Consider the following 18,267-nt stretch of genomic DNA (forward strand, 5'->3'; position numbering starts at 1 on the left):
ATTTTGAATGTATTAGTTACTGCCCCCAGTTTGCCTGATTTGAAAAGGGTCAAAAGCCCCCTCCCTTGTCCTCGTGCGAAGGGTAGATTTTGTTAACACCTCCCCTGTTTCACCCAAGCGTGGAGATGGTGTGTGTTAATCCATCATGCTTTTCTTACGTCAGTAGGTTTATTTTTGTAATATCCCTGATGCAGGAGCCGTGTGCTTGACCCACCCAACTCTTGGGGAATGGGATGGGAAATATATTTGAGTCCACCATTTTTCCCAAACGGAGTTGTGCTGTTACCCCGTTACACCTTGCGAAAGAGTGTATGATTTCCTTAATCTCTTCCATGGAAGAGATTAAACAGAGATTTTAAAAAAAAATGTGGTGGGATGTTTATAATTCCCCTACAAAGCCTAACGGAGGACAACAATTTGTGTCTTTCACAAAAGCGGGGACTTTGTTATCTTTTGCCACCCTACCTTGGACAAAGGTGGAGGTATTGTGTATTTCCTCATCCCTTCCACAGCCAAAGTGTTAGGACGTATTTGTTTCCATTCAGTCTAACCAATGGCCTTAGTCGATGGGCGAGTGCGGCATTTCCTTAGATTTTTGGGTAGCTGCCAACTGACCCAGTGCTATGTTTGCAGTTGTGAAGAGAATCTAGGTAGCAAATAAATACACTCATCCTCTGTTGCACACAGCATTTTGCATGCCTCAGAGGACAAGAGCTGCCACTAGCTGTTTGACAGTATATTTTCAATTTCAAAAATGGTTCTGGGGAGCTCAAGCTCCCCTTTTTTCCAAAGCTTGCTAAATGCTGCAGGCCTCATCAGCTGTGCGCTATTGTTAGGACCTCTAAGCACTGTGTGTGTGCCAATCAGTGTATCACAAATGGGACTATGGGGAGGGCGACTGCGTGAGTGTATGGGGTGCCATGCAGATAACAGTATGTTTGAGAGCAATGCGAGTTAAAGGTGTACCCGTGTGAGTGAAATGAGTGTTCAAGGAAGGAGTGTGATTGGGTGGCATTTTAGTATGTGTGGTAGGACTATAAATGTTAGTAAGAATAGTGTAAGGTGTGAGAGTGTAAATCGGAGGAGAGGAATGCAAGTATGTGTGACAGTGAGAGTAAGAGTAAAAGAAGTACGGACCAGAAGATTTTGAGTGAGAGGGAAGTTAACATGATTGAGTCAGGCATGATTAGATGAGTATGAGCCTGAGTAAGAGGAGTGTGAATGAGAGGAATATAAGAGATAACATGAGTGAGAGAGCTGAGTAACAGGAGTATGATTGAGGGTGCGAGTAAGAACGGTGAGTGTGAATGAGAGGACTGAAGGTGTGAATGAGGAGTGAGCATGATGAGAAGAGTGTGTGGAAAGCAGGGCGAGAGATATGTACGTGAGTGTGAAAAGTGAAAGTGGTGTGAGTGACGAGTATGTGTGAGAGGAGTGTGAGCTATTATGTTTGGAGTATATGTGTGAGGAGAATGTGTTGGAATGAGAAGTATAAGAACCAGCATGAGGAGAGGATGTGACTGAGTGAGGGGTGAGATGAATGTGAGAGTAACTGTGTACGAGAGGAATGTGGTGTGAGTGAAAGTAGTATGAGTGTGACAGGGTGTGTCTGCTGAGTGACTGCTGTGGGACTGATAATGTTTGGGGTGTCTGCTGTACATGTTTGCTAAGGAGGCTGAGTTGGTTTAGGAACATGGTGACCAAGAATGACATATTGTGGGCTTCGGAATTATAGTCATCACATATTATCATCCCATCCTTGCCATAATGTCATTTTGGAGACATTTTGGCTAATCCTGGAACACAAGAGGCATATTGTGGATTTTAAAATCGGGACTCTAAGTCCCAGAATGCAAAGAATAAATCAGGACAATATGAGCTACTTACACATGAATGTGGGAAACTTTAGGGATCTATAGGTTTTTAATACTTTTCCATTGCTCTATATTTTAATTATTAAACATTCTTTAACCTTAATTAACTTACATGAAATGATGTAATGCCTTGTGATGTACTGGGGCAATGCAGTGGTCAGGCAATTAAGCTGGGATTATATTGTAGCGATATTCCCTGGTGTACAAGCATTTCTACATTTACTGTTCTGTGCCGGTGTACCGGGTCTGGAACATTCACTGCCAGTGTAACCTCTCTGGCTGACTTGTTTTTGTCATATGATTATAACATTTGATTTACCTTTATTGTTCCAGCATCCATCTTCCAAGTAGAAACTCATTCTAACATACCTCTGAGATATCACATTAAATTAAAGAGGCAAGGCAGATAATGAAGTGGATGTGGAATCAAAGATATTTTAATATGATCATTAAAGCCAATAGGTGTGCTTTAATTTGTCAATGAAAGTAAACAAAGAAATTCACAAAAAAAGTTTGACATATAATCCATGTGCAAATTCTGCTTATCACATGCAAACTACCTCTACTGAGTTTGCCAGTGCTCTGAAAAAAGTAACAAAAAGTATTGGGAGCTTTATAGAGTGAATACAGTAGATAAAGAATTGAATGTGACAACCTACGTGACGATTGAGTGTACTTTCCAAATGTAAAATAGTCCCTCGTACATTCCTTTGGAAGCACTTCAAGGAGAGAGGAATGATATACTAAACAAACAATAGCATGAGTTAACAAGGTAACACTTCTTTGGGTGGATCCAAAGTCCACTCTGTTTATATTTTAAATAATTTGTAACAATATATCTTGACAACAGCAGTTCTGTCTTTCCAGACTTAAAAAATGAAAGACTATGTCACATTGACTAATCAGCTTACAATACATAGGGGTCCATTAGGATGTCGGGCGGATTGCCCCCGCCAGGCTGGCGGTGGCTACCGCCATCCTGGCGGGGGCAATCCGCCCGACATCCTTCCCTGAATTCCCCCCCGCCATATTACAAAGGCGGGGGGGACCGCAGTGGACCAGAACACCGCCCGCCACTTTTCCGCCCCGGTCGCCTTGCGGCCGGGGCAGAAAACGAGTAACATGGTGGCGGTGTCTGTTAGACACCGCCCGCCATATTACAATGGGCTTTCACCGATACATTTCCGTGGCGTCAATGCCGCCACGGAAAGGCATGCGGAGACTCCCTGCGGGGGCCCGTTGCGGGCCCCCTGGGAGTCCCTGGCTTGGGGGGTTGCACATGGTACCCCCCCGCATTTCAAAGTGGAACATGGCAGGCACCACGCGGTGCCTGTCATGTTGCACTTTGAAAAGCACAATGTGCACTTTTAACATTGCGGGGGGGCGGAGATTTCTGCTCCGCCCGTCGCAATGGCAACCATACAGGATGCGCCCGCCCGTGTGGCGGGCGCATTCTAATGCCCTCATCGGGACCCCCGCCCTTATGGTGGGCGGTCCCGGGTCCCGATATCATGGCGGGCGGACTAAGTCCGCCCGTCATCATAATGGGCACCATAGTGTTCTTTGACCGATTTTTCAGGACGTTGTGCTGAGAAATCCACAATTTTGCCATAATTTCCAGGCTGATTGTGAGCCAACATCCCTGATGATTGTAATGCTCTCCTAGGAGAACACACAAATCCTTGACTATTTCACTATGGACTGCTGGAGGTGTATAGGAAAATACTTTTTATGTTTTTTGAGGGTGAAGAGCAACCCCGAAATCACTGAAAGAATCAGTCTATAGAACTACAAACATAACATTTGATTGCATCTACTTCCCACGAAGGACTCTAGTTTCATAATAGGCCATCTCATTGTTTGTCATGTCACAGTAAGTCATATAATGAAAAATACATAAGCAATGCTATATTGATAATAGATTTAGAATGATATAGGGTTAAGGGTAATCGTTAAAGGTAAAGGATGCAAGGGTGAGGGGCATGGGGAAAGGGGTTAAAGGCTCAAGATTAGGTGGTAAAAATAAAGGTTTTATAGTGGGGAAGGGTCTAAATGAAAAAGGTAGAGGGGTGAGTCTGAGGGGTCAGAGTATTGGAATTAAGGTTGGCTTAGGGTATGTGGTTAATGGGTTAAGAGTATGAGGTAAAGGGGTTTTAGTGGAGGGATGTGAGAGTCCATGTTAGGATAAGAAGTAAGAATGGTTAGTGGATTAGAGTGTAAGGTGAGGTTAAGGGGTTAAGGGATAACTCTTTCAGGGTAAGATGGTAGGGGTTTTTAGGTACGAGCCAATGGTCAGAGGGCAAGAGACTAGGGGGATTAGGGGGACAATTACGAGTTTGACAGTCCTACAGCGGACGGATTGAGGGTGAGGTTAAGGATCAGGAATTATTGGTAAGGGTCAGGCGTGAAGGGGAAGGGGACAAAAGGGGACAAAAGATTAGGGGCCAGATGTAGGCATCCAAAATACCGATTTTCGGCCGTTACCGACCGGTATTTGGATACTGAGATGTAGGGCATCTCAAAATACAGATTCGGTAATTTTACCGAATCGGTAAATTTACTGAATCGGTAAATTTACCGAATCGGTAAATTTCCAGATTCGGTAAAATTACTGAATCTGTATTTTGAGATGTAGGTGGCACTGTACACAGTAACAAAAACAAATGGAGGAGTGCCCCCTGGAGGCGAGACAGAGAAATTCTCTGCGCCTGAAGCTTAAGGCTTAATCAAGCACTTGTGCCCAACCTTGACATAGGACATAGCATGTCCTTTTAGAAGACCCCTCACTCACCAACCTAGTTGGTGACATGCTTCTTCATCGGGGTCCCACCCCGAAGGCCGAGTGCCAACAGGGTGTGCTACGACACCTGATTACAGTGGAGCGGGTATTTTTTCTCTTTTTATATGTGCAGTGATAAAAAGGGGTAAGTGAATTAAAAAGGCGGCCAGATCTACTCACTTCAAGACTTTATTCCTGAGTGGCTGGACGCCTCGGTAAAAGAGCTGTAGCACCTTTGTCTAATTAGGTAGACTTCGGTGTTAGAGACGTGTAGTGTTGATAAAATAGCGATGTGTGCTATGTGATTAAAATAAAAGTCTTAGGTCTACATGTTTCAACCTCTTGTGATTGTGGGTTTTCGTCAGGACCAAAAGGAAAAAGAGAGATGGACCTGGGTGGTACGCACACGCTAAGGAGCGCCCTACCCTCGATCCGTGGTGAATGGGGAAATCCAACTGGCGGAGGGCCAGATAAAAACAACTATCGCCGGTTACAAGAAGAAACTTGATGAACTGAATAGGGAAATCAATGAGTAGAAGGATAATCTGATGCAGCAGAAAGTGCAAAAATTTCAGAAAGACCTGAAAAGATTTTCCATGGTGAAAGCCTATCCCTATTCAGATCCGGAATATTTACCACCATCAAAGGCAGATGACAACTCGGATGCCTCAAGTAATGCCTCAAGTAACATCTCCAATGCCAGTAGTAATTCAAACAATGGAAACACCAAACAGAGAGGAAGAGGACGTGGAAGAATGCAAAGCAACTGGCCATCGTTCAATCCAGTACCGATGCAAGGCTATCCATATCCATTTAATCCCCAGAACTTTCAGATGTATGCGTGGCAACCACCATTCCAGCAACCATTCTACCCACCAAATGCTTAAAGACCGCCTTTTTTAGCCAGGCGCGGAAGGGGAAGGGGAAAGCGAAGACCGGGGAATCAAGGCAACCAAGTACATTGGGGATCGGAGGAGCCGGACACGAACCAACTTCGGAGCAAGACTCCACAGGCAGGGCCCAGCAACCGGAAAACTTAGTCACTAATCTAGCGACCAGACTCCTCTCGAAGGATGAGGAACAAGTACTGAACAAAGGCCTCGGGTTCGTCCCGACGGCCAATTTGGACAAATTCAAACTCCAGTGTGAGCTCTCATCCTTCTTTAGAAAATTGAAACTAAGAGCATTCTTTGAAAAGAAAGATGAGATGACCACCAATGATGATCCAAATGAAACAGGCCTGAGAACTAAATCAACCTTCATGCCACCACCACACCCGATCCCAGTGGAAGTAACCACATTTGAGCAGGCGGTCTTCAATGAAGTTGAACAGCTGACCCCGAAAACAACATTTACTAATCTGACCAAAAAGGAGAGAGTGGCCCTGGAGATGCTGAGGAATTGTGACACAATTGTGATCAAACCCGCGGATAAAGACGGTGGAGTGGTGGTATTGGACAAGTCAGCATATCAAACCGAATGCCGAAGACTACTGTCAGATGAGACCAGCTATCGGGAACTACCTAGTGACCCCACGGAGGAGCTACGTAGCGAGATCAAATCGCTAGTAGACTATGGAGAAGCGGAAGGCTATATCTGCAAACAGTAGGCTGATTTTCTGTGCAAAAGTGAGGGAAGAACACCTTACTTCTATATGCTCCCAAAAATGCACAAAAACAAACTACCCCCACCGGGGAGACCGATAGAATCCGGCCTGGGTTCACTTCTGGAACCACTATCTCGTTTTTGCGATGTCTTCTTCAAGAAACTGGTACAAAAAACAAGTACATACCTTCAAGACACCAAGAGCCTGTTACAACTACTCAACGATCTCACTGTGGACAACAACACCATCCTGGTGAGTTTCGACATTGAGAGTTTGTATACGAGCATTCCCCAGGACGCAACATTGAAGGTCCTAGAAAAAGCTCTAGAGGAGGAAGAATGGACTTCGAGAACCCCGAGAAATTTCATCTTAGAATGTGCAAGGCTTGCATTGAAAAGAAATTATTTTGAATTTGAGGGTACACTGTACCTCCAGACTGGCGTAACTTCGATGGGGAGCACCTTTGCCCCCAGCGTGGCAGGACTATATGTCCATGACTTTGAGAAAAAACATATACTGAGTGAAAAAAACCCTATAGATCAAATGTCCTGCTATGGAAACGGTACATTGATGATGTGCTTGCAATCTGGAATGGAACAGAAGATTCTCTGGCCTCCTTTTTCAACTGGATGAATACCTGCGACGACAATCTGAAGTTCACCTATGTCAAGGACCAAAACACACTTGTGTTCCTTGACCTGGTTATAAACAAAGTCAATGGGAGCTTTGAAACTGTAACACACTACAAACCTACGGCAAGAAACAATCTTCTAAGATTCGAAGGTTTTCATCCCAGGCCATTACGGGAGAATCTTCCGTACGGGCAATATTTACGGATTCGTCGCAATTGTAGTCAACTCAAGGACTTTAAAGAGCAAGCAAGCGACCTCACCAAAAAACTGAAGGACAGAGGTTATCCGGACAGAATCTTGCAAAAAAGTCAGAAACGTGCTCGCAACCAACCCCGGGAAGTACTTTTGGAAAACACAGTGATACCAGCTGAGGAAACTCCACTCACATGTGTTACCACATACAACAAGATTTCAAACGATGTAACCAGGGTGATAAATAAACATTGGTCGATTCTGAATTCTGGCAAAAGGAAATGGGAAAAACCACTTTTTTCTTTCAACAAAAAGCGAAAAGCATAAAAGATGCAGTGGTAAATACCAGACCAATAATGAAAGCAGTACAAAATGAAACAGTGCTAAATGCCTGGGGGCTACCAAAAGTGACCGGCCATTACAAGTGTGGCAATTGTAGTGTGTGTCCCTTCACGACAAACACTAAGACCCTGGATCTGGAACCAGGTAAGATCTGGACAATCCGAGGTCATACAAACTGTAACAGTGAAAATGTAGTTTACAGAATTACGTGCCCCTGCAATCTGCACTACATCGGTATGACCAACAGAAAAGTCAAGCTACGTATGGGGGAACACAGGAGCACCATCAGGTGTAAGAAGTCCATGACCAGATTGACAGAACACTACCTAACTGCAGGACATACGCCTGACGACCTACAATGGACTATCATTGAACAGATAAGCCCTGGGAACAACCTGACTCAATGCCTCTTTGAAAAAGAACAGAGATGGGTTTATAGGCTGTCAACCCATAGGGTTGGTCTGAACGACAATATCCCCTGGAATTCAGTCATGGGGTAAAGAGTACATTATCAATAAAAAAGTATACCCCAGACTTATAACTTGTATCACTGCCCTCGTAGTCATTTGGAAGTACTTCTGACTACACTCCGTGACACGCTGTGATGTGGTCTCTACACATATCCGAATACCGAGAGTAACTGTGGTAGAAGCACCTTATTATTTAAGTTAAGATGCGATTTGCAACTTTTATTTGTTATCCTAGACCCTGCCCCTTCTGCCCCTGGTGCTCGGCTTTGACTGTATTTAACACATTCCTATTGGGATCGAACTGTTAACAAATCCCGCCTCGTTATCTTGAGTTTACAAAGGCGCCTCCGAGTCCTCCTCGAAACGCCAAGGGTTGCCATAGAAACTGAGTTCCAAGCCTCAGTTTGACACGAGAACTCGCCGATTGGCCGAGCGTCCAACGTGAGCGGCCCAACCACGCCCTTTCCAGGAAGCAGAGCTCCAAACTATTTGAACGCTCCCGCACTGAGGGTGAGGGATTACCACGGAGCGTATCGTCTATGGAACCAAGTAGGTTACCAGTCCGAGGAACAAGTAAATTGGATCTCACACGATCTCCTTGGATTTAGTTTACACGCACGAGATGACGATCTGTCACTCATAGCGTTTTCCGCTCGTGTTTTTACGTTACCCTTTAGGTTACACGAGCATCGCCTTTGGACCACGAACCCCCATGAGGCGGAATCTTACCGCTCTATGAGTAAGCTGAATGTATTACAAATATCCGTGTGTTATCTTGCTACATCTAACCAAACGAATTATCCGATCCTATAACTGGGATAAACAAATGTGGCGTGCATGGGTATTGTGTGAGACATCACGACCTCCCTTAGTAGCCGTTTTTTCACCACGATATGCTTAAATTGCACAGTTCTTACCGCAAATAATTCTTAGTAATCAAAAGACCTATATAGTCTTGAAACTTTCTCCCATCAATAGGCTTACACAGCCTTACAGCCCTTGAAAACAGTATCAGGATCTAAGCCACACACTGATCCTAATGGCTGGATACACCGCTAATGGAGTAGACACAGACACGGTTATTTAACCATTTCTATCTACCTACCGCGAGGAGATGAATTGTCTTCTACTCCAACTTCTATATGTTATATGTACAACCAATGTTTGTTTTGTATTGTGTGATCCCAACCACCCTTTCCAAAAATAATTTTTCTTCACAGGTTTTTCTTCCAGAGTGGGGAGAAGACTACATTTTGTATAGGGAAACAATTTTGCATTCCCATTCACCACGGATCGAGGGTAGGGCGCTCCTTAGCTTGTGCGTACCACCCAGGTCCATCTCTCTTTTTCCTTTTGGTCCTGACGAAAACCCACAATCACAAGAGGTTGAAACATGTAGACCTAAGACTTTTATTTTAATCACATAGCACACGTCGCTATTTTATCAACACTACACGTCTCTAACATCGAAGTCTACCTAATTAGACAAAGGTGCTACATCTCTTTTACCGAGGCGTCCAGTCACTCAGGAATAAAGTCTTGAAGTGAGTAGATCTGGCCGCCTTTTTAATTCACTTACCCCTTTTTATCACTGCACATATAAAAAGAGAAAAAATACCCGCTCCACTGTAATCAGGTGTCGTAGCACACCCTGTTGGCACTCGGCCTCCGGGGTGGGACTCCGATGATGAAGCATGTCACCAACTAGGTTGGTGAGTGAGGGGTCTTCTAAAAGGACATGCTATGTCCGATGTCAAGTTTGGGCACAAGTGCTTGATTAAGCCTTAAGCTTCAGGCGCAGAGACTTTCTCTGTCTCGCCTCCAGGGGGCACTCCTCCATTTGTTTTTGTTATATATTACTGGGGACTAGGAGTTTCCACCTCACATTTGAGTGAAATACCCTCACTCTCTTATTGTTTTCTCAACGGCACTGTAAACAGTGCCACAGGGCTTTAAGGATTCGTTATTTACCACCAACTATTAGTTGGTGGTAAATAACGAATACCTGTGTATATGCAAATCTGTGCATGTACACCTGTGTCATGTGACAGACATACATGCCCTTAGGGCATGTATGTGTGCCACATGGCACACAAGCACTAATCAGGGGTGCAACAGGGTGTCAAAGTGTCACCCTGCCACCCTTGACTTTTTCGCTATTTACCGAATCGGTAATTACTGATTCGGTAATTGACATTCATTCCTATGGGCCTGGAGGCCCATAGGAATGAATGGCAATTACCGAATCGGTAAATACCGTTTCGAATCTTACCGATTCGGTAAAAAATACCGAATTATTACCTACATCTAATTTACCGATTCTAAAATACCGAATCGGTAAAATTAGGTATTTTAGAATTGGTAAAAAGATTTACCTACATCTAGCTCTAAGGGTCTAAATTTGAGGGGTTATGTGTGAGGTTATGGGGCTAAGGGATAGGGGGTCAAGGATCAGGGTTATGGGAATGGAGTAAAGGGATAACAGGTTAAGAGTAAGATAATTTATTAAGTATGTATAGATTAGGGACTAAGGGCAAGTCAAGGGTTAAGAGTAAGTTGTTAAGAATGTAAAGGTGAGGGGTGATGTGTAGAAGGTCAAAGGTAAGGAGGTTAACGGATTTAGAGGAGTCATTATTTTTACAAATAGGTGTGGTAAAAGTCACAAGGTAAATAAACAACGATGAAATGGTGACAAAGAAATGGTTAAAAAGTGCATACCAAGAGAATGGCGAGTAAATGTTAAATGATGAAAAACTGCAATTACAGTTTTAAAAAGCAAACAGCAAGTAAGTAAATGGTATGTATCCATTAAACCTGCCACTTTTAAAGTTCACCACTCTGCACAGATTCTCATTGTGGGATTCTATTTTGTTTTCAATGTATTCAAGCTTTCAAAAGCCTTACTAAATGGTATCCTATGCTCCTTCTCTTGTTTCTTGGAGACGCACTTAGATTTATTTTTGAGTAGCATATAGGTGCTGTGATCACCTTCTTGGCCATTATTGAAATCCTGTCAGATTGATGGAAGGTTGTTTCAGTGTGAGGCAAGGAGTCACTGTGATGAAAATTGTGTTTTTCTATTTATAGGGCATCAAAAGATAACCAGTCACCATATCCAGCACATATGAGATGTGCTCAATTAATGTCTCACACCTAAGATAATTATCCATACCTTACAACCTTACATTATATAATTTGCAAAACAACATAACATAAAGTAATGAAACATAATGTAACTTTCCAAAATGCAAAGGAAAGCATGGCAGCACACCATATTAAAAAATAACAGAATAAAACATGGACTTCTGAGGAATGCGCCTTCACTGTAAGAAAGACCTTGGCATTGTGGACATATAATGCTTTCCTATATATTTTTTAGATGTAAGTGAGATAAGGTACTATGTTAAAAAAATAGCCAATGTCCCTGCAACTTGACATATAGATTTTCAATCACTTTAAAATTGAAACAGCACCCATCCTTGTATCTCTATAAAATAACTGCATAATAATGTCTTGAGTCAATGTAACAATCCCTTTTGAAAGTGAAACCAAAACCATAAAGACTGAGACAACCGCAGACTAAACTTACTAACAATTCTTGATGTCAAAATACCACCTAAAACATGAGGCAACAGATTTGTTAAATCATAACTCCATTGATTGACACAGTTCTAAAGGGTTTCATTAAGGGCAAAATAAGCTGTAATAACAAAGCAAATGTGAGATTTACTTTACTGTAGAAAATCAAAAGGGAGACATCACTTTTTAATAGTTTTAGATGTGGAAAAGGCATTAATTAATGTTAACCTTTTTATATCTACTTGAGAAGTTATGTACATTGATTTGTGCGGAATTGCTTTATTAATAGCATCTAAGCTATGTATAGTGATTTTATAGCAAACCTTTATGTAAATGTTCAATTATAGATGCTAGTTTCCCTGCATAAGGACTAAACAAGAGTGCCTTTTGTCTCAATTCATATTTAAGTTAGCCCTTGTGCCCTCAGCGATAGCCTCCAGGCCTGACAACAATATTTTACATGATTAAATAAGTAATGGGGAGAATCCTTTCTTATAGTTATCAGACAACATGTTGTTAACAAAGTCATTAACTGAAAATACTTACCAATACTACTGGAACTGCTGAACTAATTTGGATCCTTGCAAGGTTATACAATTGAAGTAAGACACCAGAATTAAAAAACTGACAAGTAAAAAATTAATACTCCGACATGCAACTCCAAAGGCTGCTCGCACAAATGATATACATACAATTCCAGAGAGCGGTAACTAAAATGTTCAACATTAATGAACTTATCAGTAAGCTAATCCTGGAATAGCTGTGAACATTGGCACAAACTAAATCTAGGATTCTTGGCAAAAGGTACCACCATAAAAATGTATGCTATATCAAGGATATCATAGATTTTACAAAATATATGTGCTTCCGGCAAGAGTAACCTTTATACTAAAAAAACCAAAAAAACAAGCTGGCAAGTTTGAACTTTCACCCAAGGAAATCCTAATTAGGTGGCTTTAGTTTTTCTAACCTGAGAGAATATCATCTTGTTTTCACTCTAAACTAGACAAGTCTTTGGTTCAAACCTGTCTGTCTGAAGTTCCTAAGAGGATTTATATTGTAAAACAACTCATTAATGGGTAATCTTTTGCAATTTTGCTGTTTGTGGGAAACTCAAGATCTCAATATTTATCCATAACAGTATAGGATTTACAAAACAGGCCATGATAAGCAATATTTTTTTATAAATACATTCAGGATATATAATGACTAGTTCAAATCTTAAGTCATTTTTGAAAACCTTTTCCCATCTATAGAGACAAGCCCTTCTAGTGTCTTAGAATAGGACACATACAGACATTTTGACAGAGGGTGTAGATAGTATAGTGAGAGAGTAATGCTATTTCTGACATGTGTAGAATGTATGCATAGTGAATGCTCATTGAATGTCTGATGATTTTAATTGCCGCTAGTGTCATTCAATCACCAAAATGCTTGATCTTTATATATGTTTTTTTGTTATGTGTGAGAAATAGCCACTTGGTCTCTAGTATCATTTCTTTATGGCTGCAGACGGGGATTTCTACAGATATGCACTGTTACTTTTGCTATTCCCCGGTTTTATAAATGCTCATCCCAAGTACCAGATGTCGGAAACGTTGTCCCTCACTCTGCTTCCCTTCATCCTGAGTGTAGAGACCTCCAGATGAACCATGTTTTGTTTGGTGGTATTGTTTCCTTTTTGTTTCTGTAGAGTAAGTCCTACTTGTAGGTTCCTATCAAGGCATGGAGTTTGAATCCTCTATAGAAAAATATCATCGTGCAACTGTGGGCTCCCCACCCATTGACCAACATGTAGGTATTATTGTACTTTTCTTTCAATACTCAGGATACATGGGTCACCCCTACCTATAGTAATACATATACCAATATAATTGTTTCTACACATTGCTGTGAATGAAGCACCATCATAACAGTTACTGAAGAAGAGAAGTTTAAATTGAGATCAGTATTTAAGCTCACAAAACTATTACTACTTTCTGAATATGTATTACTGCAAGCCCCACAAAAACAAATGTTGTGCCTAAATAATAGAAGAAATGACTAAATAGGCGCCTCTTGTAAATCAGAACCCGGCAAATTAAAGGCAAGATGATCAGTGCTAAAAAAAAATCTAAAAATTGTGCAAACCTTTATTGAAATTCTAACACCGCTTGACACGGACTTATTCCAATGTGGACTAAGGCATGCGCTATTGCGCCAGTGTTGAAATGGGGTAAACCTGCATCCACCTATAAAGCAGAGGCATATCTATAATCAGCTCTACAGGCCTATACTCTGAATGGCCCAATTAGCACCCTCCCTACACGCCCTCCCCTAGCAATTGTTATGTAGTCTATGGGAGAGATTCTTAAGTTTTTGACTTCTGTCGATCCCCGCTGAATATTTACTAGAATCCAGGACCCCGCACTGAAAGTTACTTTAGTCCACAGAGACTCACTGAATCATTATTTGAAGCCGGGGACCCGGGCCTAAACATGTTTTATAATTTGAACCTCAAACCAAGAAAAAAAAATACAGAAACAAATACACGTCAAACAAATTCATCTATGTCGAACTATCATAACCAAGTATTGTAAAATTAAAAGTTACATTTTAATGAGAAGGGAGCTTTTCTATATGAGGATATTAATTCTAAAATATGAAGTAACATGCTAAACTTAACCCATCTCTTTTTTACCCCAATGCATTCTCTCTTTTGACAGAGCTTCAGTTCATACCAGCCATTGTCCATATTATATTCTGTTTGCTGTACTTATGCTTCTCCCATGAATCGAGCAAAGGATACCAACTTAGATCCTGATTTAGAGTTTGGATATCCCAACCATTGTACTATAAGTGCATTATATCCAATGGCACTTGCAATACAGCAGACGAGATATCCGTCATGTTTGTGATAGATAACCCTTCCACTGAATACTAAATCAGGACCTTAGTTTTTGGCTTCCAATTTCAAATTCCTACAGATTTACAGAACATTATACATTTTCCATCTGTATGAACCTTATTCATTTGGCAGTATTATTTACTTTTCTAAGCGGTTGTAGACCACCTTGAGTATGCATTGCGGAACACTAGGTGCCCACGGACCACAGGTTAAGAATCACTGCTCAATGGGCCCAAATCATGAGATGTTTTCTGTGATATTGTCTCCAGAATTTGAGGAGTAGACCAGTAGTAGACCATGTGTAATCAAGGAGTATTCCTGTCATACTACATTAAACCAAGTGTGGTTCAAGAGGACATAGCCCCTACTTATCGCAAAATCTTTGTGAATCTGTGCCTTTTCAGAAGCCTTCCCTTTTCAATATAATTGTTAATAATATAGGATTATAGCCTGCTGTCAAAGACTACACCTGTTGTTGAAGGCCCTGATACTGAGTTACAGCCCTGAGCCACAGGTTAGGGCTTATAATGAGAGCCTTTAACATCCACTATAACCTACGACAGAAGGTCTATGGGGTTATTATTAGAACATTCCATCCACTGAGGTAAGAATGTTTCAAAATAAACAGGAAGAAACTGAAAGTCAAACATTGGAATGTTGTAGGTGAAGGTCTAAATCAGCAATTATAGGGTCAGAATCACTCTATTGACTACAATGGTGCTCTCAATACTCCAATATTCACATTATTATTAGAACTTTGGAATGTTGGGAGCGCCTTTGAAAACAATGGAGTGCTCCGGGCTTCTAATGGCCGTTAGAAGCCCCGAGCTCTAACATTCCAATGCTGTCATTCACAGCAGGCCTCATGGTGCCAAGGGGATGTCAACTCCTTTGGCTCCGTGAAGGCTTTTCTTTATTTGTTAGAACATTCTGCCCTCTTGTGGTGAGATGTTGTAATAGTTTCATAGCCCTCTGTACTTGGGCTATACCAGCATTAAAATCCCACTCACTTGTTAAAGGCCTGCGGCTCGGGTCTTTAACACTGGAACTGGCCTTTAATGGCCGGAATAGCCTGCTACTGCAGGTTTTAAGGTTATATGACATTTCAGTTCAGCAATGCACACTCATAGTCTCCTGATTTGTCAAGTTACACATGAAATACATTAAGACTGGAAAAAATACGTTCTCTCACCTTCACTTAGTTCTTGAGGTGTAGCATCTAGAACCTGCCACCCATCATATGCTGATCCCAAATCCGGCCGAGTGAACCAGCCCTCGTTCCAGACGTGAAAGTTCCTAAAACATATCAGGTTAAATTGGGTGACTGGAGGCCATATGTAGAAGAGGGACATGAAAAGGGTTCATTTCCAATTCATAAGTTTCAAAGTTAGCTGGAATTGATCATGTCATTTTAAAAGAGAAGGCAAAAGAGGATTTTTTAGATCAAATATAGAGAACATAGTTTGACGACTATGCCTAAACAGAGCTACAACGCTGGGCCTGACTCAGAACAAAGAGTCAAATACTAATCCCTGTGAAAATCAATGTTTGCACATTGATCATCATAATGCAAAGATGTGTGATAAATTGGGCACCATCTGCTTCCCATCTGCCCAGACTAATTTTTTCAGGTAAAATCTGCCTATATATTGTGGGGTAGAAAAACAGAAAAAGTTTGCTGTAGAAAAACAGCAAACGTGGAATTTGTTGTGTTGAATTCTGAGGGGCAGATTTACAAGTCCCTTGCGACAACTTTACGCCGCTGTTGCATCACTTCTGTGATGCAGCAGCTCCATCAACAATGTGCCACATTGCAACATATTTACAACGTGACGCTTCTAGCGAGATGCATCACGTTGTAAAGCCCTGCGCTACTTTATACCTGCTTCAGGTATAGCGTATGCAGGGTGGGTGTTCCGATGTACGAAAACCTCATAAAAGTGACGCAGTGAAATCTACAAGATTTCACTGAATCACTTTTACGATGCCACTGTGTCAAAACCTAGCGCCTGCTTGAAGCAGCCGTAAGGAGTAACGCAGCATGATAGGAATGGGCATTTCTTACCATTGCTGGAGTTGCATCGTGCACCTAATGCGACTCATCCATGGTGGCGCAAGGGTTTTTTTACGTGTCGTAAATTAACTGGCGCATCTCTGGTAATATGCAGAGATGCGCCAGTTCTTGTAAATCTGCCCCTGAATCCGGATGGTATGTCTCATTGCCGAGTTAAAACCCTTGCATCTGTGTGAAATATTGAAAAATGTTAATATAAATTGCACTGCTAGAACCAGAAAACATAATTTACGCTTTTTAGCAATGGTCAGTAGGTTGTTTAATGTTTTTTTTGCTATGAAGTACTTTGAAAATGTGTGTCCTTAGTAAATGATAGAAGCAATTAGATGTTTAGCTACAATATATTAACTTACAACCTTGCGGTTGTTTTTAACCGCATGCGCGCTGCGGCGATTTTCGCGCTAAGCGGATTTTTTCAAAAAGCCGCGTTACATGACGAGCTCAGCGTGCGAGCGGCACGACTCATGACGAGCTTAGCTCGTCATGAGCGCCGAAGGGGTTAAGTAACAATGTGGCACACTTATCACCAGTTGACCATTTTATCGAACTGGAATTTGCTGATAACTTTTTGCATTTATGTATTTGCCATAGTATACGTGCGACCAAAACTTCTTGGGTACTAGAGCACTTTGCAATTTAATACAAGCTATTTACTTAAGAAGCAATTGACCCACACCAAATATGGTTGCCAGCTTCACTTTTTAACGAGATGCAGAGGTAAATAAACCTGCACTGAGAAGATCCTATGAAAACGTTTTTGGATCTACCTTCTGTTGAACCAAAAACAAAATGTTACAATTGATAATATGCTAGTGTCACATGCCAAGAGAAACATGTCCAGTGAGGCCATTTGACCAATTGCCAAGACAAGGAAATATATGTCACTCAAATATGCATTTCCTTATATTTAAACATAAATGTATTATTTCGCACCCATTCTTGTGACTGATGACAACTGCCTAACACTGAATGGGATTTACATGTTATAGATGGCACCAGCTGTCATTCAATATGAATGGATGATGACCAGAACCCTACTGCAAACCTATACGTACTGGATCCATTTACTACAAAGACCACATCATTCCAGGTGGAACAACCTGCTCTCTGCTTAATTTCAGCCAGGGATTGCAGGTGCTCGGCACTACACCTAATTGACAGCACCAGGGCTTATGACAGTGTGCCTCATGGTGGCACTGTCTGGCTAATTTAGGTAAGAGCACCACAGCCATTTAGTAGTTCAATTTACATTTACAATAACTAATACCTGCCTCCCAAGCCATTTTTTATAGCTTTGGGGGCCTAGAATAGTATGAATTGTCACACTGGTAGGAGTGTAATGGTTAGTAGCTGTGTTTGCACTATCATTGGCTGCTATCAGGGGCAATGTGTGGCGCATGCTTCAGTGGCCTCCCGATTAGAGCCCCAGCACTTATTCTTTTACAAATTAAGCACTGACCCTGCTTCCCACCATTCCCCTACTATCATGTTAACAATATATTTACTTCAAAGTGCTACATCAAGGTGATGACAGGACGACAGGCTGTAGTAATTGCCGAGGCTGATGTAAAAGTTCTGTCTGTTCCAGCAGTGTTACTGTAAAGCATGCCATTGTGATCAGGGCCCAACTGGGAACAGCAACCAGCCCTGGCAGATTGCTGCTCGACAGGCCCTGGTCAAACATTCGTATTGTGTGTGTGTGGGGGGGGGGGGCAGCTAGTAAAAAGCACAACTCCCGCTTTTGTTACTGGGGCCCAATATTGCCGCACTGCTGAAAAACTGGCCCCCGGTGACAAAACCGCCCCCGAAGGCCAGAAAACTGGAATCCACTC

The 18,267-nt window shown here is 41.9% G+C and overlaps 1 protein-coding gene across 1 annotated transcript in view; it reads right to left on the bottom strand.

The window, feature by feature from the left end:
• Positions 1 to 18,267, bottom strand: part of LOC144768420 (protein-glutamine gamma-glutamyltransferase E-like) — a 204,263-nt gene that overhangs the window by 98,611 nt on the left and 87,385 nt on the right. Inside the window, exon 8 of the mRNA XM_078652063.1 lies at positions 15,554 to 15,657. Within this exon, the coding sequence (XP_078508189.1) occupies positions 15,554 to 15,657 (104 nt within the window). The remainder of the gene's footprint in view (positions 1 to 15,553; positions 15,658 to 18,267) is intronic.

The sequence above is a fragment of the Lissotriton helveticus genome, chromosome 7 (genome assembly GCF_964261635.1).
Source record: "Lissotriton helveticus chromosome 7, aLisHel1.1, whole genome shotgun sequence".
NCBI lineage: Eukaryota > Metazoa > Chordata > Amphibia > Caudata > Salamandridae > Lissotriton > Lissotriton helveticus.